Source organism: Notothenia rossii, assembly GCF_949606895.1.
Source record: "Notothenia rossii genome assembly, chromosome: 9".
Taxonomy (NCBI): domain Eukaryota; kingdom Metazoa; phylum Chordata; class Actinopteri; order Perciformes; family Nototheniidae; genus Notothenia; species Notothenia rossii.
Window position 1 is genome coordinate 7,154,791 of NC_136907.1, and position 24,120 is coordinate 7,178,910.

Consider the following 24,120-nt stretch of genomic DNA (forward strand, 5'->3'; position numbering starts at 1 on the left):
ATAAAGCAGATTCAGGCAGTAGGCGTATAGATTCACACTTAAAGGTAGGGAAGGTAATTCACTTCAGAAACACTTTTTGTTATATTCCATGGAATGCTCTTAGCATCCCGATAGCAATGAATACATTAAATGCTTTGACAATAAATACATTAAAAAATCTGTCGAACCTGTGGCGCTGTAAAAAGCACGACCAATCATCTGAGCCGGCCCGGCTAAAATAACTGGATGGCCTACCTGCCTGTCAGCCTTCCATCTGTGCTCAAACTTATCTCGTGCCCTCATTGGTCATGTGCGAGTTCGTGTGTGTCGGAGGAGGGGCTCTGTAAGGAAGTCTGAAGGAAGGGGCAGATTGTTTTCGGCTGAGTACTTTCAAATTCTAGCGCACTCGAGCTGGTTTCTCCATTCTTACCTACCTTACCTTTAAAGTATTAGCCTATAGAACAGTAGGCCTACAGCTTACAAAGAAGAAATACAAATCTGATTACGTCTATTTTCAAATAACCGTAGGTTTATTTTTTCTGTACCCTGATTACGTAGATGTAGACTGACAGGTTACTCCCAAAGCCTGCTTAATTTGTGCTGCTGTGGGTTGAACCAAACCAGTGCATCACCTTTCTCTAAAACAGAAGCAGGCAGAGGGTTATCAGAAGCCATTTTGTGAGCCTTTTGGTGAATTCAACAAGGCATCAAGACTTGAGGCACTGACACTAATGCCTGGACAGAGCTGGACTTCAACTGTGAGCAATTTAGCAATTAATTTTTTTATTTTGGTTCACAATCCACTATTATTTCACCTAATTTCAGGCTCCCAGGTTTTTCTGATCCCCTTCAGAAATTGAAATGTGAATTTAATCTTTTTGTAAAGCCATGGAATTGTATGCATAGGCAAAGATAATGGGTCGTACAGTCTTAGTGAAATAAAAGATGTTTCATAAATTATTTCCCCATTTTTATTTCAGTTTTATTCTACTAAAGAATGCAATCTCCTCTTGTTCAGTTTGGTATAACACTGCAATATTTATTGTCTGATTTTTATCTTCGACAGTTATATTTATTTTTGCGGGAGCTCGGGTCAATGATGTTTTCACAGACAAAATATCAAATGCATGAAAATCACAACTGTTCCCATGGAAACAGATGCTTTTGAGGAGAGGAGACCACAGATGTCGGCCGAGACTACGAAAAATAAGGGAATTCCAGCAGTGCAGTGTTCACTACGAGCACTTTGCTTTTGGACGGGGGAATTGATTTCCTAATTGAATGTGTTTGAGGATGAAGCAGATGTGGAGGAATTCAGATGGAAAGATATGTGGATGTGAAACATGGAGGAGCCTCTTGGGCTTTCCCCTTTGCAATAAAAAGCCCTGCAGGCATCTCTTTATTGCACAGGCGATGTTTGATGACCACAGAGAAAGAGAGGAAAAAGGGAGGTCAATATAAAGCATGATACATGATTATTCTTTGCACTTAAAGAGGACATATAATGCTCAATTTCAGGTGTATATCAGTATGTAGTGTCTCTACTGGGACATGTCTCCATGCTTTAAAGTTAAAAAAGCTCTTTATTCTTCTCACACAGCCTGTGCTGCAGCACCTCTTTTCACCCTCTGTCTGAAACCAGAGCCCAGTCTGCTCTGATTGGTTAGCTGGCCGGCTCTGTTGTGATTAATCAACCGCTTAGAGATGTCCCGCCCCTTAGCCTATCACGTACAATGTGTGTGTCGCACTAGCCAATAGAAGCACACGTGTTAATTAGTGAAGTCACTATGTTCCTTGAGGAAACAGAGGAGTCCAATCGAATCGAGGCATTTCAGGCAGGAGGGGGTGGCGGGGTGGAAGAGAAACTAACCTTTGCCGACCATTCACATGTATTGTATTCAACTCTCTTTAACTTTGATGTCCTAATGCTTTCATATCTCTCTTCCATCCTCCTTCCCAACCCTTTCGATGCAGTTCCAACCAAAGCGACCCTTCAGCCACCGTTGGCAAAGTCAGAGATTTGGCGTCTTTCCGCCGCCACTTCCGGATGGGTTTCATGACGATGCCGGCGTCCCAGGACCTGTCCCCTCACTCGTGTGCCTCCGCCATGGCCCCACGCTCACAGTCCTGCCACGCTGTAGGGGCCGGGGATAGTCTGGAGAACGGAGATGACTCTGACACCCAGTCCCAACATGGCGGCCGCTGCCCCCCCACCAAACCCAAACGTCACCCCAGCACTCGCCTCAGCACCTCGTCCAGCGACGGCAGAGGACTCGGTGACACGCCGCCCCCCTCGTCCTCTCACTCACACAAACACTCAGAGAAGAAAAATTGTAAGAAATGTTTTTCCCGGTGCATTTTCAACATAGTATATTGATGGGAAAATACTGAATGTTCTCTTCCAATCTGAGAGTAACACATGCTAACAAAGATATCCCAACTGTAGCTGTGAACATGACAGGATGTGTGATTACCTAGAAGAGCATCAGGACTGTTTGAGGCATATGATAGCTATGTGATTAACATGATGATTCAGCCTCTATGGAGAGAGACATATGACAAGCATGCTCATTTCTGACGTAGTAAACATTGAATACTGCTTTCTATTCCTCCATCTTGTGATTGTGTAACTCCCTCTCTTGGATATCAGCATGTGAAGGACACTGTTCAGGAACTAGTTGATGCTCTGTATGTGATGACTACTTCCATTCTGGAGAGGATCACAGATACATGGATCCTGAGATTGAAGCTCAAGCTTGTGACGAGTGATATTTTTCTAACATAAAAGATTAATTCTTAATTACCTGTATTCTTCTTTCCCCCTACAGCCATGAAGAAATCTGACTCTGGAGACATGGGAGGAAAGAAGGTGCCTCCTTTAAAACCCAAGAGAAGTCCCAGCACCCAGCTCACCTTCGACTCTCTTCCTCCACGTGTGCCTCATTCTGCCGCATCCTTAGCTTTCCAGGCAGACTCTCAGATCCAGCCTGGAGACGGGGACGATGAGCCGGTGTATATCGAGATGGTGGGCCAGGTGTTCACCAGAGAAAGCCAGACGGCCACCCCCCACCCTGTCACCCCGGTGGCCACCACTCCTGACTCTGACTCTGACCAGAGTGAGGCCATTTATGAGGAGATGAAATACCCCCAGCACGAGGACAGACCCTCCCACAGACACCCCCCGTCCAAACATGAGAAAATGAAAAGCTCTAAACACTTCCATGTCACCCCTTCCTCCTCCAGCAGCTCCTCCTCTCTGCCACGCCCTTCCTCTTCCTCTCCTTCCTACTCCAAACCCAAAGCCACCGTGTCCATTTCCCATTCGTCCCCTCTTCCCTCCTCTGCGTCCTCCACCCCCGTCCCCCAGGTCCTCTCCACCAGTCCTCACACTCCTCGAGCTCCCACTCCCTACCTGCTGCAAGGGAGTAAATCCGACAGCGAGTCCAACACAAAGATCCCGGCCCCTTTCCCAAACCTCCTCCAGCACCGGCCCCCGCTGCTTGCCTTCCCTCAGCCAGCGGCAGCCTCCAGCGGGGTCGGGGTGCAAAATAAATCGTCCTCTGCTAAAATGGGAACTCAAACATCCAGCGTGACGACCCAAGCCAGCTCCTCCTCGACTTCTTCTATTGTTCCCTCGTCGGGCTCCAAGGAGTCGTCGGGAAGAAGTGAATCGCAGCAGGAGAAACACAGCAAGGACTCTCAGCTGGGACCGGCCCCCGGACTGAGAGCCAGGAGTCACTCCACACCCCTGCCTCCCTCCTCCAAGTCCACCTCCCCTTTCTCCCATCACCACCACCACCCTCACCATCGCCCTTCGCACTACCATCACTATCGCAAACCAGAGAGGGGAGATTCCCCCGCTCCGCTGAAGGGCAGCTCTCAGAGCCAGTCCACGGTCCAGACCCAGACCTCGAGTACAGGAAGGGAAGGCAAGTCTGTGAGCTTCCTGTTGAAATCTGACAAAGAGGGGAGGGACAAGGATAGGGATAGGGATAGGGATAGGGATAGGGATAGGGATAGAGATAGAGATAGAGACAAAGATAGGGATAGGGATAGGGACCGAGACAAGGATAGGGACAGGGATCGAGATAGAGATAGGGGTAGGGACAGGGACAGGGAAAGAGACAAGGAGAAAGACAGAGATAGGGATAAGGACAGAGAAAGAGATAGAGACAGGGATCGGGTTAGAGAAAGAGATCGGGATAGAGACAGGGATCGGGATAGAGACAGGGATCGGGATAGAGACAGGGATCGGGATAGGGATGGAGGCCCATATTCGTTACCGATGGACCACACTATCTCCACGTCTCATAGCAGCTCCAGCTCCACCCCAAAGCCTCTGTCCTCGTCCAAGCGTCCTCACTCTCGCCCCCACCTTCGCTCTCACACTCCTCACGGCCTGCCAGCGTACAAGCCCCCCTCCTCAGACAGCCCTCTGCTGTGGACCTACCCCTCTGGTGGTTTCCGGAGACCACCGGCGTACGAGAGCCTGAGAGGAAGTTCTCACACGCCGTCTCTCCATCAGCCCTCCAGCCTCGAGGGGGCGTTCAAGAGCAACGGTGGCTCTTCGTCCCTCCATTCGAAGGTTGGCTTCATGCCCTGGGACAGCAGTGCCAGCTTAGCAGCAGATGAGGAATCGTACTGGCCTATGCAGAGGAAATTGTCCTTCAGCCATGGGAGCAGAGAGACAGAGAGTAAGTCAAGATTCAAGGCTTTTATTGTCATGTGTACATAGCTACAGTTTAGATATATCAATGACAATCTTAGGTCACAGGCGCTTCCAACAGTGCGACACAATGAAACAGATAAAATAGTGCAAGTATATACAAGTAAAGTAGGATATAAATAGTGTAGGATATAAGGAGAGTCTATATACAAGTAATTGGAATATGATATATTAGATAAATAAATTGTAAGTTGCAAACAGATTAATGTTATGGATGTTCTTTCAAACGTTCAGGTGTTTAACAGTCTTATGGGAGGAGCCAAAGTCAGAGGTCACTTTGAGTTCAGATCCAGTAGTGAGGCTTTTCAAAGGAGCTTAAATACTCCTTGAAATATTCATTCTGTTTCCTCCCCAATGTCTCAGAGGATGAAGGCCGTGCGTGGAATGGCAGCGCTGATGCCCTCTTACGGATGGATAAAGAGGACATGTGCATAGGGTCTCGAGGAGGACACTCGGGCATCCCAGTGCACTTCAGCTCCAGCAGGGCGCACGCTCACAGCGAGTCTTTGGCTGGCATGGACAGCAGCTCGGGGTTCAGAGCGCTGCCCAGACTCGGCCTGCCTCTTCCCTGCCAGACTTTTCCTGCCTGTCGCAATGGAGGTAATTTAAAAGTCACCTATTATGTAAAATCCACTTCTTCATGTCTCTTCTACATCAACATGTGTCCCCTCTTCTTCATGTCTCTTCTACATCAACATGTGTCCCCTCTGTGGAAAGAGACTCTGAAAGTTTGAGGAACAAAGATTCTCTCTCTTTTTGTCCTGATCCATTTCTATAAAAACCTGTCTGAAAATGAGCTGATAACATTTTGGCCACTTTATGATGTCATAACGATGTGTTGTCTTGTGTAACCATTAGCCAATGACCAACCAAGGTAACCCCCCCCCCCCCCCCCTGTTATCACCTGAATCTCCTCCTAGAGCACCATTGTGTTCTTTTTAACCAAATCTCCCTCAGAGGGGCGTGGGGAGGGGCTCCTTATTTTCATCTAAAGGCCCTGACAGACCAAGCAGTCACCAGAGAACTTGCCGACTGTTGCGTCGCCGCGTTCTCCTGCGTCTTGGCCATGTGTCGCACTGGAACACACCGCAAAGACTTCAGATGAGCACGTATGAACTGCGCATGCATGAGTGGCAATAACTCTCCTTACCAGCAAGCGGCGGTAGTGTGTATTCGTCATTCAAAAGAGGCAACAACCGGAAGACAGAGAAATAAGGCGTGTCACGGTCGACGGTGCGGGACACACCAAATTGAGTTCGGGCGACAGGGCACGCTTCGTCGTCCAACTAACGAAAACGGACGATTTCGGCCTGGTGTGTCCGGGCCTTAAAGTAACAGACAGAGAATCAGCACCTTTGAAACAGGGCTGAAACAGAGGGGATTATGGGTAATGCTGTAATGATCTGTTTGGTGTTTGGAGCCAAACACTTGAGAGACATGTTTGTATATATCTGAGACCTATAATATATTGATGAAAAACAGTATAATAGGAGACCTTTAACTTAGTGTTCATAATCTTCTCGTCATAGCCTCTAACCATCCCGTTTAGAGAGGAACTAGCAGTGGGTGAATATGGGGAATCTTCTGCTGGCTCTGTTGTTGCTCAGCTCTTAAACTTGTGAGAATCAGAGAAGACCTTCCTCTCCTCCGACTAACAGCTCAATGCATCCTCTTGTACCGAAGTTAGTCTTGAAGCTTGTTTTCTCTTTGTCAGTCTATTTGTATTTTAACTCAAGGTCTTCCCTAGAAACAGAGAGGCGCTGCTAAACTTGAAAATACTTAACTTGAAGCATTCCAACATCTCTGCATACATACATTAATGACCCCCGGTCCCATTTAATAAAGTTCATAATGTACGGCATGACAAACCAGGTTGTTAAAAACACTTTATCATTTAATTCAGTTTGGTATGGGCTAACGGATTGTACAGATATCACCTGATGATTAAAGGGAACTGGTCAGAGTGCAAACATCACCAAAGCTACCTGTAATCAACTTTATAACATTATAACCTTTTTCCCTTGTGTTACATTTATTTTGTAACAGTGCAAATATATCTGTAGAAAACTGAAGCATCATCATATTCTGAATAACACAAAATTGTGGAAATGACAGATTAGGATCACTAACATTTTTTACATTTCACATAGCTGTAATAGAAATCTGTATACAAGAAAATATGAGATATACAGAAAACAGTTAAACATTGAAATGTAGTAGACACATCTCTGTAATGTGCCTATTGTTCAACAGTAAAAGGATAGTTTATACTTGTCTTGTAACTAAATGAACACAATGTACAAAATATCTGTCTCATGACACAGTTGCAGTTAGAATTTCACACCTCTACTTATTATAATGACAAGTTGTATTCCTGTTCTCATTAGCAGGTACACAGACTAATGTTTGTTTCTTTGCAGAAGTGGGGCGGCTGGGCCGCTCCTCTTCTTCTGCCGGAGTGAGACAGGTGGGTGGAGGAGACGTCCAGAGACAGAGCAGCCTACCAGCTCGAGAAGCCCTGAATCAGGTTAATATACAACACCCAGCCGTATAAATATAGACTCTATTCAATGTAACCATGGTGGATTTGGGAGTGCACATTAATATTGGTCTCATTATTACTTCCCCTCCTGCTGGAGACAGTGCTCATGCAGATCTATTTATAGCTGCTAGATATGCCCACTGAGCAGAATAAGGCTCAGGCCTGCCTCAGAATGATCAGAGCTGCAAAGGTATCTGACTCATATGTAGTCAGAAAATGGGAGAGAATAGAGGATTCGAGAACATGCTGTACTGTGTTTTGGAGTGATGAGCTGCAGTCTTCCAGCAGCACATTTTGCCCAGATTCTAGCTGCATAGCAAGTGCTGACGCAGTTTGAGTGTGCTGCAGAGACGGTCTTCATGCGGCTGGCTGACCCTCCTTCAACCTGTGATAGATGAAGCAGCGCTGCATTCTCCTGGCTGTCCACAGGAACTGCAGTTGTATTCAACATGTGCTAGGATTGTCTGCAGTGAGCATGCATTTGTATTCATGTATCCAAATAAATTCACTCTACTTTTTTCCAATTCATCCAGCTCCACGGTCTGGCCCAGCCCCAAGTGCCCTGCAGTCCGGGCGTGTCTCGGCAGCAGCAGCAGCTCCAGCTCCACCAGCAGCAGCTGCAGTTGAAGCAGAAGCTCCAGCAGCTCCAGCAGCAGCACCACCTTCAGCTGCAGTTCCAGCAGCTCGCCCAGCTGGCTCAGGGACACCCTCCTGTGGGCGGGGGCTCCTCCACCTCCGCCTCGCAGAGCCAGAGAGACGGCAAGCTGCTGGAAGTCATTGAGCGTAAACGCTGCCTGTGCAAAGAGATCAAGGCCCACAGGCGCCCTGACAAAAGCCTGTGCAAGCAGGACAGCATGCCCATCCTCCCTAGCTGGAGACGGACACCTGAGCCCCGTAAGACTGGCACGCCGCCCTGCCAGAGGCCGCAGGCCGTAGTTTGGGACACGGCAATCTGAGGGGGATAGACAGGGCTGCTAGTACAGCTCTGAAGAGACTCAACACACACATGAGGTGAAGATGAGGAGCAGTTAATAAGAACGGAGAGTCAAATGGGTTTAGGATCAAGATAATTCTTGCTTTTATTGTGAGATAAACTGAACGTAGATTACTGGAAACTATGAACTCATTTGGGGGGGGGGAAGGCTGATCAAAGAGGTGAGGAAATGAAGTATTACAATCAGACTAAATTCATCTCTTACCCGGTGATTTGTACTTGCTCTGTGTCCTTGATGTGTTCTAATTGCCAATGCTTTGTTGCCACAAAACGCCAGTGTTTTTGCCACAAAATGAAGACGCCAATTCAATAATGGTTGGGATGTTTTCTTAGATTGGTGTTGCCAAATTTCCTGCTGACTACTTGAGACATAAATGAATAATATATTTTATCCAACACACAGTTGTCCAAACTTGCATAGAAACTGCTCTGTGGGCGAGAAAAGGCAAGACTCATTGACAAGTGGTTGAAGTGTTTCTTGAAGTCGTGAATGCATTTGAGATGTATTGGTATCAATAGATTGTCATTGTGGATGCAAATAATCATCACGAGGAGTAAAAGCTACCTACTGTATCTGTTTGCATATTTGTAATGTAAATCTATTTACTTTCTCAACGTTTCTGCAATTTTATAGCAATATGCTCCAGATGCCGGAGCAACATAATTAAAAACTTGTCAACTAGCCTAACATACATATCTAAAGACTTGAAAAGTCATATTTACTGTGTCATTCTCTGCATGTCACGATAGACATATAGTATTGTAAAAGACTATGTGTAGAGATGATCATGTCAGACCTTTACATACAGCGGATCTTCACTATGATAACATGTGGTTGTATAAAAAGATTAATATATATCGCCCGGGGTCGTTAGAGAGGGCGGTGCGACAGATGGCACATACTGTGCAGTCCAGCCAAATATAGATACAGATCAATGATACAAAAAAACGTCATCACTCATGCTTATCCACAGTTGCACATTAGTGATTGTTCCACCACACAGCACTGACACCCATTTACACTGACTGTACGATACGGTGCAACTGATAAGACTGTGACTATTGATCAACAGAATGCTGGAACAATCTGCACAAAACATGGTATACGCTTAGGAGAAATTAAACCCTAATGTAATGTAAATAGATATGTACAACTGTATTGAAAATGTAGCAATTATTTCCATTTTCATACTTGTAATCAATACATATTATGTAGCATATACTGTATAAACATAACTTTGTTCACTTGTTTTTTTCTAAAAGAATTAAGTACTTTATCTGCTGCAGCCAGTCCATGCATTACCTATAGTTCTACTACTAATAAACAGTAAGCCCTCTAAAGAAAGGCACAGTCCAACAGTTGTTTATTTAAATGTATGCAAGACTCCCTTTAAGATGTGTTTTATTTACACCCGTTTTTTCTACATCCACTTTCATTTGTGTACAGATTTCAACGGCTCGATGTCTTGACATTTTGAATACTTTGCTGCTATCTTGAACTACTGGTGTTCATTCAACAGAAACATTATTTATATCGTGCTTATTGTTACATATTTGTTTTTATTTCTGAAAGCCACGTGAACTGAAGTTTGTACCTTGAAGAGTGAGCCCTTCTGTAATAGTATTAAGGCACTTGAATGTCTCTTGGTTGTCGTCGTTTTTATGATAGTTAGCACCAAGCTGTACAGTTACAGTGCACCCCGTGAAAAGAAGACCTATCTAAATGTTTGAGAGTCACTGCTTGGCCTTTTTGTTTTATTTCCCACCTGCTCGTGTTTGAGGGTCCAGGTTTTTCAAGCTTTTACTGAGTCCATTTTTTAAACAAACACAAGTGAGGTTGAAGGAAATGGGCAAGTGCAATGCATGCAGAGATTCCTTACACTGAAAATGTCCCAATGATACTGACTATATGTGCCCAATTTAATTCCAGATACCAAGTAAATCACCTTCTCACAGACTGACATGGAACCCTAGGTATCATTTCCAAAAATAGTTTACAGAAACTGTTGGTTTTGTGTGTCTTCTAAAACAGTGGCCATTATACGAGTGCCATACTATATATGGTAAGATACGGTGTACCTTGGAAATCACTGTAGTGCTATATTTGCATTGATATTGTCATTAAAAATAAATTTTATATAATGAACTTTACACAACAAACAGGATCTGTGCATGTTTTCATGCCTCGTGGTGTTTCACAGTGGCGATGTTGGGGAAGTGGACATTATGTTCCCACTGCAATTCTGCAGCTGGTGTTGCATCTCCCTATATGTCCATGTGGGGGCGCAATAGTCACTCTACCCTACTTTTAGCCGGCTCATGCATAATCTGCTGCAAGATAGCACTCAGAAACAGATGCTGCATACCATCCATCAAATCTTAACCAACCTCTATAGTTTTTTTAAATTGCATACTAAGGGTGTAATGTGTTATTATAATGCAAAAAGTTAGGTTGAATGCAACTCTTATACATGTAGCTTTACGTATGCAGCTAATGCAATGTAGCCTTGCTGCATAGGCTATGTGAAGGCATTTTACTGTCATTATTTCACTATTATGAGTTTTTTTTAAAAGCTACTCAAAATCCAATATTGAGGCACAGTTTGTATTATATATAATTATCTTTCAAAGCTTATTTCTCACAAATTGTGACAATGAAGGAAAGAAAACCCTCTGGCAGGCTGCTATGAAATCTGACCCATGCTAGATGTGGTAATATGACATAATTAATAGAGTCCTTGTTTGACAGCAATGCAACAAAAGGGAATTCAATATATCATGGACACTTCAAATTCTTTTGGGGAACATCGGAGGGATGTGGGTTTTTATCTTCGGGGACATGACGATGGAGGCCTCACATCCAATAAACGGATGCCTTCAGACACCACGCGATGGGCTCTGACCGGTTGTCTGTCATGCTTCGGGCCTGCGAGGGGGGGTCGGCTGTTCAGGGCAGATGATTGGTCAGGGAGGAGAAGGAAGAGGAGGGGGAGGGGGCAGATCTGCCTGTGGGGGGGATGGAGAGGGTGGGGGTGCTGTAGAAAGAGGCGGAGGGAGAGCTTTACCGCAGTATCACTAGATTTCTGCACCACTCATCAAAACTCTGCGGCATGCAGACAAGAGCTGGGGGGGAGGGCATATTCTAGGTCTGTGCTGGAGTGTATAGGACCGCTTTCTCTTTCTGTTACCATCCATCTTTCTGTTCTCAGATAGACCACAGTAGCGTGTTTGCCTTGATTTCCATTCATTTCGTGCGCTGTTTAATTGCTTCTCATATAGCCTCGGTGCTTAATTGCTAACAACCCGCCGCTTTATTGCATTAGGCCGCGTTTATTTACAGCTTGGGGATCCAAACTTGTAGGACAAAATGTCAAAGGATGGAGACAACGGGTGGAAGGAGTCTGTATGGAACCCGAGGACGAGGGAGTTCCTGGGCAGGACGGCCAGCAGCTGGGGTGAGTACTGTCCGGTTCAGCAATGCAGCAAACACGGTCCCTGGGCTCCGTCACAGTTCTTAGTCAGAGTCTCTAAAGCCCTTTATTAAGCTACAACAGGGGACTCCTTCAGAAATGAAAGTGTGTTACTGTAATATCAATTTCACCTAAGTTATTTTGCCCAAGGTAATGAGTTGTCTGTCGCTTTCCACTAATGCCTGGTGCTGGAATCTGAATGCGGCATAATGTGGAAGCTGGTGCAGGAAAAACACCTTCCTGCCTGGCTTCTGTCTTTATTTATTAATTTATGGCACAGCTTTCGCTGCGCAATGCGCCCAACGTAGGGGTGGGGAGGCATATGTACTTATTTCACATTTTGAATTAGCCAGATTACTGCAGCACTGCTGAAACAGGTCCCACTCTGTTGCAAAGTGCACACCATCTCGTAGGAAGCAACAAGAGAGTCTTAGCCAGCTTTATTGTGAATTCTGCTGCGGGTATAATACTTTCTTTCACAGGGAGATGGGGTTGCTGAAGTTAAAGAAGGTTTGCACGCCTGCAGTTTTATCCAATGAGCCTTCAACATGATGTCATTCATTTTTCAGGCTTTTCCCCCCCAGTGATTTTGAAAGGAAGATCCAACACCCTGCCACACTCACCGTCCTCCTTTCTGCAACAAGCAGCCTGCATCTTTTTCAAAGAGTCATGAAACGATAGGGCGCATATGGCTCAGTTCTAATGACATTGGAGCGTTTTAATCTGGGTAAAGCCGAGGGCCAAAAGCTATTTGTATCACCTCCAGGCCGGCCCCTCCCAGTGACTGTAAATCAGGGAGGAATATAATCCTAATCTAATGACTTCATTGGCTGATGGGGAGGGTATCAATTCACGGGGTAGGATAGCAAAGTAAACCACTTTCAGGAATCTAAAATATTTTTTATATTAACACTGGGACTCAACAGCACTTTAGTTTAGTGCTTGTGGTGGGAATAAAGTGATTTTACTCGCAGTGGTATTCGGGTTGTGAGTGGACATTGTACGCTGAGTGCTTGTGTTAGGAATCACCAGCTGTAGCTTCCTCTGCTGAAATCCTCCCGCATTGTACAGCTTAATCCAGCTCAGTGCGTCCCAGGTGCATTGAGGTCTGGTGGCCTTTTTAAGCTGTGCTCTCTAAGGCTTGTTAATTAGGCTATTTCTGTAGTCAGCCACTACTTGTAAACTTGGCATTTTGCCCTTCCTCATTCTCTTGACGGTGCATTCACCTACTGTACCTACACTTTTCTGACTTCATTGCAGCCAATATATCAAATTTACATTTACTTTTCTCAACAAGCATCGAGAAAATAGGCAAAATAACACTTGTCAGGTTGCCAGTCTCTTTTAAAAGGCGAATGTGTTGTTCCCACTCGTAATTATATGCAGTATAATGTACGTGCAGAGCATCAGATCAAAGGGTTCTTTGAGGATGAAACACAGATGTGTGTTCTGCTTTGTGTAAAGAGCTGTAATCATATGCTAAATATTGCTAAAACTGTGCACTCCTGCATTTAGATATTACACTGCCACTAGCTGACATTAGGCAAACATGGCTGCTTTTATTTAAAACAGGACTAATGAAGTGTTCTGCACCTCCCACTTCCAGAAACAGCAAAAAGGCTTTCACTGTAGGAGCCTTGAAGGAGCCTTATGGGAAACAGAGCCATGGTGCTGTGTAAAATGGCTGACCGTACAAGATTATAAAAAGATTTACATTAAAAGATCCACTGCGCTAAGCTATTTATTCCATCTCCAGAGCATTTCATTGATCTGTTTGATCACCAATTTACAAAGCTGTGGCCCTCTAATTAATTCTGAAAGGAAAGAGACACCTCCTGCCATTAATTCTGAATAAAGGACAGGATGCTGAGCCAACCGGCCCGGCGTTTTGTTCTTTGCTTTCAACTGCCGTTTGCAAACACAAAAGCCAAAGTGAAAGAGAGATGCTTCAGCGTCCATCATCACTGGGACTGAGAGGGCAGACATGAGAACATAACACCCTTTTTGCCACGGGGAAAGCCACCCTGCCTGCACGATGACCCCCATTTGTACGACTGCGCATCCACTCTCCCCCGGGTGGGGTCATATTCACAGTTCGCACAACATCCCCCCTGGACGACCGGTGAAAAAACACTTTGTTTTGTCACGTCGTAGCTCTGATGCTACTCTCTCTCTCCCGCTGTAGTGCCTCAGGCTTGGTCCGGGGCCTCTGTTTATTTGTAATGACTCTGCTTGGATCATTTCCATGTGACAGACGGGAAGGCTCTCTCTCGCGTCTTCTTTTACTTTCAATTCGAGTAATTCCAGGAACAATTGGATAAAACACACACACACACACTAGCTTTAAATCATCCTCTGTAATGGCCCCCGTGGAGCAGCTTCCCCCCTTGACATTTTGTTATGGATTCCTGTGAGCCTGGCTGCTTGGGAGGCAGATGCCGACCCGCTGACAGGCAGTGAGCTCCACGCTGGGGGCCGTCCAGCAGAGGCTCCGGGGTCGAGAACACAACGCAGGGCCTCAGGTGTCGATGCTTTAAAAACGAAGGATGTGTCATAAAGAAAAGAGCTATTTATGTTCCCCTGCTCTCTGTGCAGAACGAAATGCCTGAGGTGGGAGCACACAGCTGCTTCAAACGTATTTCCATGAAGGAAACAGCACATCCATAGAGGAGTCATCGAACAATACACCATTTACAGAGTGTGGAAATGTCAATTTAATGTTTTAGATAATTCAATTAAGCCTTACTATTCAGAACAATAATAAGCTTTCTCTTTAAAGGAGAAAAAGCTTCATGCAAATAGAATAAAAAAGTGGTTTTGGAGTGTCACTTGGAGAAATGTCACCTGATGAATAATCAGAAAGGATTAGACAGATAAATAAAAGATGAGAAAAACAATGATTAGTGGCAGCCCTACTTTCGTTCTAATGTAACATTATCTCTATAGGCTTCTTACATGAAATAGGTCCGAGGCTATGATGGCATGTAATCTCCTGACCCTGTGGACCGGTCTCCAGGGGGTCCTTGTCCTCCTCCTCCTGTATCCCCCTCTTTCATCACACCGCCCCCCTCCTCGTGGACAGGGAAACTCTATAATGAAATCGATCAGAGAGCAGCCTTTTCATCTTGCTTTAATGGACGCAAATACGTGTGGAAAGCAACCCAAAGAGATTGTGTGTTCACCAATGAAATGACTCCATTCATGCCAATGTTCCACCATTAATGTATTTTTAAGCACCTAAAGGACTCTTGTGTGAGTGGGATAGAGAGAGACAGATGGAACGAAGCGATGCCGGTTTAATGAGGATTAACTTGCCTCCTGTGACCATTAGTTGTCAGAAAGTGACCACACAGACACAACGCAGAGGCAACATTTAATTAAAATCTACTCACATGTAACATTAGTCTTAGTTCATGTGGTATTATGAATTGATGATCAGATGCTCGGCAATTGCCAATGTCGAATGTAGCTTTTCCTTCTTAAATCAAATCGAAACCCTCTCACTGTAATCCACTGCCACCTGCACAGCAAGGGTGGGGAATACAAGTCCAGATACAGAAGTTACTGTCACAGATTGAATAGTCATCGTTTTTTATTCCATAATGCATAATAAAACATGAAAGGCTTGGTCTTCAGGTAGCTGAAGACTCTTTACAACTTACATTACAAACAATATTACATTATGTTTAGACATGGTACAATTACTCAATTAGCTAACAATTGAATTCCTCCTGAAAATGAAAAAATGTACAGAAAGAAATAAGGTACATGATTTAATGAAATGTCTCATACGACTAATACAACTCTCCTTTCTCTCTTTGTCTACAGGTCTTATTCTTCTCTTCTATTTAGTTTTCTACATCTTCCTGGCCGGCATGTTTTGCCTCACCATGTACGTCATGCTTCAGACCTTGGATGACCACAAGCCGAAATGGCAGGACAGGCTCTCCACGCCAGGTGCGCTAAACTAATGATCCTGTCCTGATCCTCCTTTTGTGATCACAGTCCAGTGTCTCCGTGTCCTGAACCCATCACCTCTGTCTCTCACAGGTATGGTGATTAGACCCAAAGCAGATGAGTACTACGAGATCACCTACAACACCCAGAAAACCGAGAGCTGGGACATGTACGCTCAGACTTTGGACAAGTTCCTGTCGCGTAAGTCTGGCCTCTTCACCTCTAAAAGCTTACTGTGGATTATCCAGCTATCTCGCATGAATTGTATTTTACCCGATACGAGATTATTCCTTTAAAACGGGTTGGAGATTGCCTTTGGTTTTAGTCAGTGGTTGAAGTACTCTACATATTTCTAATTGCAGACTGAAACACCACTGTTCCACTTGTGCCTTGGCCATTAAAAAATAAATCAAATATCACTTAAAGAGTTTAGCCCATTTGAAACTAATGCCCCAGCACTAACAATGAGTTTGCTTATTTAAAATGCACATGCACTTTTCTTGTTGTTTTGATCTTTAGGCTTTATTGCACTTATTGTAAGTGCACTTATTGTAAGTGGCTTCGGCTAAAAGCAGTGTCAAAATACTCAAGTAGGCCTACAGGTCAAAGTAACTGCATTAAGAATGGTACATAAGTACAAGTATTTAAGTATAATTGTCAAAATGTACTGAAAGTAATAGCAGTAAAAAACATTGAGGTATTAAAAGGGTAAGCAGCACATCTGAGCAGCTGGAACTGTAACATGTCTTCATACTCTTTGTTTTTGGTTAATTTCCATCAAAACATCATTTTTTAAAAAGTTGTATGTTGTGCAAATCTAAATCTATGAAGTAATAACTCTTCAAAGTAAATGTAATGAGGTAAAAAGTACGATACAGAACGTGAACAGTAAATTAGCTCATAATGCTATATAGGTTAGCACTTCCGGTGTTTCCATAGAAACACAACGTCCGCGCAGATAAATGGGTCCGCGTATCGTTTGAATGCAGTTTGAGTTTTACACACAGAATAACCCCCCCGCTGCCTTACAGCCTACAACAACACGGCCCAAGTGGAGAAGAACAACGAGTGCAAACCGGACGAGTACTTCAAACAGGAGGATAGCGGCGATGTGAAGAACAACCCCAAGCGCTCGTGTCAGTTCAACCGCACCATCCTCGATGAGTGCTCTGGAATCATTGACCGTTACTATGGATACCAGGGAGGCCAGCCGTGCATCATCATCAAGCTAAACCGGGTAAGAAGGAGGGCAGGAGGGGGGAGGGGTGCTGTTGCTAGGAGACATGGAGACAGTGATAATGAAACTGGTTTGATAAAAATAGGGCAGAAAGGCGAGCCCAGTAAGAACAAAGAAAGCCAGTATTAAGATTAGTGGAGATTAATCCACGCATCCATGATGTCATCAAATTAAATCCTATGGAGGAATAACGTTTTGTGACAGATGCGACCTTTTAAAATAAAGTAAATTAACAATAATATAGACATTATGAAGTTATTGTAAAATTGTATTATATTATTATATATGTGTTATATTTAAATGATTTAATAATCGTTCATTTTTCATGCACTCATTTGAGAAAAGGCCGTATTTATGGAGTTTTCTTTTTTTTTTTTACATAACACAAACTGAAATTGACATTTAAGCTTTTTTTTCTAACTAAACGAAAAATAATCTGCAAATATTTTGATGATTAATCGTTCATATTTCATGCACAAATCTCAATTTGTAATCCCTTTGCTTTGGATTTAAGGCATAATGATAAAGATTGTTTCTTTGTTTTGTTTGAAAATACTTTAAGTGTAATCTAAACAAAGAGCATTTTATGTAAAGTAAATACATAAAATGCTGTTTTTCTCCCTCTCAGTATGGAGATTTCTTAATTAAAAAATATATATAATTTAAAAGTTGATATCTGGGTATTTGGAAGACGTTTAAAGACATTACTTTAGATTTTCAGACTGCACTGGGCATTTCACTAATTTTCTCAGATTCACCAAACTAGCAATCCTGTCAATAATGAGCAGATACATTGATAATGAAAATACTAATTAGTTACAGCCATATCGATTATAGTCATTGGTTTTTGCACTTACCTTTTATTTCTGGCAATTGGAACGTGACTGTGTGTTTAAATGAGAGCACATTGCGGACGGTGTTTGAGACTTCTTGTGTTTCTGTCTCTCCAGGTGATCGGGATGCTGCCAGGAAAAGATGGACAGGCTCCGTTTGTCACCTGTGGCGCAAAGGTAATCCCTTTTTAGTCCTTCCACAATGAAAGGCTTCACACAGCAATTTGGATTTCAGCCCAGTCGTGGCTATTGTCCCTCCCTCTCATCTGCAATATGCCACCAATCACTCATCATCTCCATTCCCTTTAATGTCCTGTATCATTTCAACTATCATATCTGTACTGCATGCCATTTTGTCATTCACACCACTTGTGTATGTTCCTCCTCTCTTTTCCATTAATGTGCTCACTCTCAGAGATACAAAATTGGCAAAAATGAATGGGTAAGAACGGGATGTGACCTCGATTACAGATTTTAGATTAAAACATTAATAGTAGTAGCGAAGATGCTAGATGTGTGTTTATCAAGATAACGTGTTTGTTTTAGATTTACAGAAGGATATAGATTAGGCTCACTTTTTCCTCTCCTAATTATATGTTGTGATGCATGAAGTGGCTGCATCTCATGACGGTGTTTCACCCCCATAGAAAGAAGACACTGAAAAGATTGGCGAGTTGCAGTACTTCCCTCCCAATGGCACTTTCAACCTTATGTACTACCCTTACTATGGCAAGAAAGCTCAGGTAAGATCACGTCAGAAATCCATACTTGGTACATTTTGCCCAGGGTTGGTAGGGTTACTTTAAAAATGTATTCTGTAACACTTACTAGTTGTATTACTTCAATATCAAATGTAATGCAACAACAGAACAATGTGACCTTAGAAAAGAAGAAAAAGATATTTAGAATAAAAAATGTGTATATAGGAAAACCTGTCTTGCATTAAGCATATTCAGGCAGTAGCCTATACACCAACAATGAAACACATGAGCACATACTACAGTTTAAAGAAATCTGTTTATCAAACAAACACAATCTGAGCTGACTCACAGACACTATGTTATGAACATATAGGTTCAGGTTGTACTGAATACAAAAAAAAAAAGTTGAACCAAAGAAAGTGAAAAGCAGATTCAGGCAGTAGGCGTAAAGAATTAGCTTACAGAACAGTACAGCTTACAGAGAAGAAATCAAATCTGACCCTTTCACAACAAACAATATGTCTGTTTTTATGCAACAGTAAGGGGGAACACTTACTTTTTGTCGTATCCTGATTACGTAATCCCGTTACATGCAATCCGAGCCTTCTTTACTGTAGCTGTCATCTCCAGCTGGCTCATTAGAGATGAATCAGACATCCAGTGCTGTGTTTAAAGACGCCCCTTGGCCCCTTTTCTGCAGGTGAACTACTCCCAGCCTTTAGTTGCCGTCAAGTTCCTCAACATCACTACCAATGAAGACGTCAACATCGAGTGCAAGATCAACGCCAACAACCTTCCCATTGGAAGTGAAAGAGACAAGTGGGCCGGAAGAGTGTCTTTCAAGCTGAGGATCAACACTATATAGGTTGACCTTTTTGTTGTTTCTCTCCTGAAAAACCACTTTCTTCATTTTCTGCAACATTGCACATACACAGAAACAAATCTCAGTATTCACACCCTTTGTAGAATTTGTTTACAACCCCTTCCTCCCCAAAAACAACTTCTGGGCGGGGAAATTGTTTGTCCAGTTTTGTGATGAGATGGGGCGAGAATAAAAGGGTGGTAATCCTGTCATTATTTCTGTCTGTGAGCTTTGGGATGAATTCTTTTCTGTAAATTAGTTTGAGGTGACGTCTATTTATACTGCATGACAAACTAGGGGATGTAAAGAATGTGAACATGTGTTTTCAAAGTTTGCAAAGGATCAGCAACATTAACACTTTACTGCTGCCCCCTCCTGCTGCCTCCTTATAGAGTACCCCTCTATATACCAATATACACAAATTACAATACAAAATGTGTATATCTACAGTATTTATACGGTATCATAACCTTATATTAGTACGTCTATTTTGTTGCACTTAAAAGAATAATCCGACAGACTCGTGTATATCGGGTGGATGCAGAGATGAAGCCATTTTGCATGTGTGTATTGTCTTAAGTGTGCTACGAGGGCAGGAAGCCCCTACGTCTCACCACCTCTCTGCTAAGTGTGAACTAAGGTTAAAAAAAAAAACACCAACCACCAGGAGGGGCCACACTGTAATCTACTAAACCCTTACACACAGCAAGTGTGTGTTTCGCTAACAACATACTGTAAGATACGCATCTCCAACATTAAAAAAAGAATGGAGTTACAGGAGAGGTTAAAACCTTTAAGAGTGCGTGTGTTTGTGCATGTGTGTGCGTGCGTGTGTGTGTGTGTGTGTGTGCTCCATTCACGGGTCCCATTTCATACTGTAGGTCGGGAAGTTGCATGCAATGTGCAATATTCATTAAGTGGCATACATTATGAATGCTTGAGTCCATTCTACGGATGAGAGGACTTCCATTGAATGATCATTATTTTGGATCATTTGATATTCACACTGGTTGTTTGACCTTTCTGAAACAGGAGTGTGTTCACGTTTGTGTCGCTTGGAGCGTTCATATTAACCACGAAAGGAGACATCAATGTTTCACATGTCTTACAGGATCCTCGTAGTTTGAGAAAAAACTAACAATCCTTCCGATCCGACCACCTGAATATCAAATGAAATCACATCAACACATTCCTTTACCGTCATTTTATTCCTAAAGCTAAACCAAGAGCCATTTTATTGTGTCTCTATTTTGATTTTGAATATTTAGAAAGGTCTTTTTTTTGTGCGTGTATTGCATCTATTTCGTATGTATCAGAAATAGATGCGATTGTCATTTTGTATTGATTTACACTGCAAGTGTGCTTTGAATTCATTGTTGTACAGTTTTGGAGGATGTAGAAGTTTGTGTTTTGTTCCCTTTTTTCTTTCAATCACACCCATTATCATCCTCTAAAATATCATCCAGGGTATCGAAATGTATAGTTTACAAATTCCGTTATTGGTGACTAGAGTCTTGAATAATATGTGAGTTGGTAGTTTTGTTTTATAGTCCTGTAGGGAAATGGACACACTGGAGATCTCCTTCCTAGAGGGGGATGCTTTTTCCTTTGATATGTTCCCCCCTTCCCCTCCCCCCCCGCTGTATGAATCAGTCTGACGGCATAATGATAACTAGACGACCAGTTTATAAACCACCATGTTGGAAAAGCATAGATGAAGCCTGAATATGGTGCTGTTTACTCGACGTGCATTCATTCAGTGTTCGGTAAAGGCTATTGTAAGAGACACCTGCACATGTTGGCGGGCTAAATCTGTGCGGTCACGTTTTGAAGTTCGGTCACTTTAATTCGGCTACAGATTGCAGCAATCGTGCAAATGTGGAACAGGCATCTGTTCACTCATATTAAGGCCTGGCACCACTCCACCACTCCTCTCAGAGCAATGTGTTCCTCTCGTAAATATCTCTGGAGTAGGAAGTCATTATATAAGAGACACAGATCTGTTATTGTCTGAAAGGTTATTTATAACGAGGGGTGTGTACCACCACTCAACTGAGGCTCTCTATTCTCTGACTATCCACTGACATGTAGTTCTCCTCTGGCATTCCTGCTACACTTACTTAATGTCACTGTAATCTCTTAATCTGGTGAGCTAATCCGGAGCAGGCACGCTCCACTTCTTTACCCTACTTTGTCGCTCCTCCCCCTCATGTCAAAGGATTCTGCAACATTTTGTGTCAATTCAATCTCTATTTACCCCCAATCATTCTTAAATTCATCAAAAATAAATGCGTCATTGCTGATTTGGACATTGTGTTTTTACTCATGTGCATGTGAAGATTAGCTCTTCAACCAAAGATCTTCATCAAAATTTGATTTATTTGCAATCACACATCCTCTGCAGAGATAGGGTTCAGGTGGAGGGATTAACACCCCGTGTAAAATAAGAAAGGCCTGCTCTTATATCATAATATTAATAATAATAATAATAATAGTAATATGCACCAAAGCAACGTGTCTCGCTGCAACATAACAGTGCCTCCTGGTGGACAGACAGTGATGTCCCCCGGTGTCACAGAATGTTATTTCCTGTTATCTCCATGTATGTTTCTTTACTTCCTCGGTGATAATTTGGAGATGTCCCCAAAAAGCAATATGTATTTCTTGTGCGGATATATTTATTAGAAAGGCTCATGAAAAGCGAAGAAGAAGAAGAATAGGATGTTGCAGTCAGGCAGTTTTGCCAGCATGGTGATGGAATATTACAAACAAAGTGTTGTTTTATTTATAAGAAAAGAGTATTTTTATTGCTATTTTGTTGTAAAGAGGAAAGAATGTATGAACTTGGATTGTATCATGTCGTGGGAGCTATACCTGATAGGTGTTTAGCATTTAATTCAACGAACGGGGACATTTTAACAGCTTGGATGGAAAAGTGTTTTTTAATAGAGGAAAATGTTTGGTCATGGCTCGAGTCCTTTCTAAATTAAATTGTTTGCAAATGGAAGTTTTCTGAAACTAAGTGTTCAGACATTAAAGGGAAAACATCCGAAAAGCCTTCAGAGAACACTTTCAAGTGCAAACCAGAAACTCTTCAGAACAAAACTGCAACCCGGCCCAACGCAAATGTCAGAGAGAATCAACTACTTTCAAAGAAGGAGTAACTATATCAAACCTCACCCCCCCCCCCCCCCCCCCCTTTCCAAACCCCTCGTCTTAAATCGTACTTTTGCCTAAGACTGTGGTGTAGGTATTTCATGAAATTTGTCGAGACACCCTCGCCCCAAAAAGGATGATAATTATATTCTGGATCTTTATGTTTTGCTCTTACTGTATGTACATTTTTGCTCATGTTTACTGCAAACCAAGATAGAGAAATAAATAAATGTCATTTAAGGGAACTCTGACTCACCCTTTATTTCTCCTTCCTGTCATCTTTGGTGTTTTATGGATGAGAGAAGGGATTTATAATCCAAAGACAGAAGCAGATATGGTGATGTGCATCCTTTCATTGTGGCTTACTATGAGTCAAAATGATGGGTGTTGCAATCAACTGGTACTGACGAAAACCATGATATTTAAAAAATGTAATCTTAAAATACTACTTTTCAAATATTCCAGCGCCTCTTTTGCACAGATACAGTTAAAGACTCCGCACACTCGTTATAAGTCAAATGCATTTGCAAGCATTTTTCCAAAACACACAATAGACAAAGTTTAATATGGTCAGACAGATATCATTGTTATCGCAGATTTTTTTTTTAACTACAATAACGTTGTAGTGAAAAACTGATGTTGAGTCAGGTGGTCACATTTAGTACGGTACCGTAAGGTGGACAGAAAAAGAAGCTATAGTCAATGTCAAAAGCAGCGTCAGGTAATCTACATTAATCTCATTCTCTGTAATCCTCGGCCTACAGCACCACTGAACTCCTGAGTTTAACTCTCAAACTGACACATGCTATCTGTGTGAGTAACAGAGGTGTGAACTAACTACGTACATTTACTCAAGTACTTAAGTACACTTTTGAGGTGCTGGAGTATTTCTACGTTATGCTAGTTTGTACTTTTACTCCACTCCATGTATTTAATACCTTTGGTTACTTTACAGATGTGGATGAATGATGTGAAATATACTCAAGTGTTAAATCAGACTTTAGTTCCACCTGGAGTAAATTCACAAGCTACCCTGCACAAATTCATTAAGCTGCACCTTTACCAGCTTTGAGAACACTTTCATGATCAATCACATATCACATTATTCTGAAATGGACCAATCTTCACAATGACTACTTTTACTTTTAGTATATTTTGATGCCAATGCTTTTCTACTTTTACTTCAGTAACATTTCGAATGCAGGACTTTTACTCTAACAGAGTATTCCTTCACTCTGGTACTTTTTTTACTCAAGTACAAGATCTGAGTACTTCTCCACCTCTGGTGAGTAATGCAAGTATTGAGAGTATCTACACTTTATTTTACAAGACGAAGCAGTGGCGTTTCTTAACAATTTGTGTTATTTGTTTTGGCAACATGATTTTTTTCATTAACTTAGTGACACATTTCTTTTATCAATTATTGAAAAAAAAAACATTCCTGTTGACTTTGGCCAAGGTTACAGCCCAGTGTTATCACAAATATCATTATCATAGATTACTCTTTATGAGGGGGGGCCTCAGGGGGGTCAAAGGTAAGTGTTACAGGGGCACTGGCACATGTTGCCCCCCCCCCTCTAGAACAGCCCCTGAGAGGAAGGGAGTATGTAGTGGAAATACCACGCGCAACATGTCAGCCTCCTAACACATCACAGAACAACGA

The 24,120-nt window shown here is 42.7% G+C and overlaps 2 protein-coding genes across 3 annotated transcripts in view; both read left to right on the top strand.

Annotated features, from left to right (window-relative positions):
* nyap1 (neuronal tyrosine phosphorylated phosphoinositide-3-kinase adaptor 1) overlaps window positions 1–9,618 on the top strand; it is a 33,184-nt gene extending 23,566 nt beyond the window's left edge. For both annotated transcript variants that reach the window (XM_079652273.1, XM_079652274.1), the window contains exons 3-7: window positions 1,954–2,312; window positions 2,808–4,673; window positions 5,069–5,305; window positions 7,126–7,232; window positions 7,781–9,618. In XM_079652273.1, coding sequence (XP_079508399.1) covers window positions 1,954–2,312; window positions 2,808–4,673; window positions 5,069–5,305; window positions 7,126–7,232; window positions 7,781–8,203 — 2,992 coding nt within the window. In that variant the 3' untranslated portion in view covers window positions 8,204–9,618. The remainder of the gene's footprint in view (window positions 1–1,953; window positions 2,313–2,807; window positions 4,674–5,068; window positions 5,306–7,125; window positions 7,233–7,780) is intronic.
* Window positions 9,619–11,311: 1,693 nt separating this feature from the next.
* atp1b2b (ATPase Na+/K+ transporting subunit beta 2b) lies at window positions 11,312–22,702 on the top strand. Its single transcript, XM_079647168.1, has 7 exons — window positions 11,312–11,696; window positions 15,540–15,668; window positions 15,762–15,869; window positions 16,700–16,905; window positions 17,856–17,915; window positions 18,386–18,481; window positions 19,140–22,702. The coding sequence occupies exons 1-7, from the start codon at window positions 11,609–11,611 to the stop codon at window positions 19,302–19,304; spliced, it is 852 nt and encodes a 283-aa protein (XP_079503294.1). The 5' UTR covers window positions 11,312–11,608; the 3' UTR covers window positions 19,305–22,702.
* The last annotated feature ends 1,418 nt before the right edge of the window (window positions 22,703–24,120 follow it).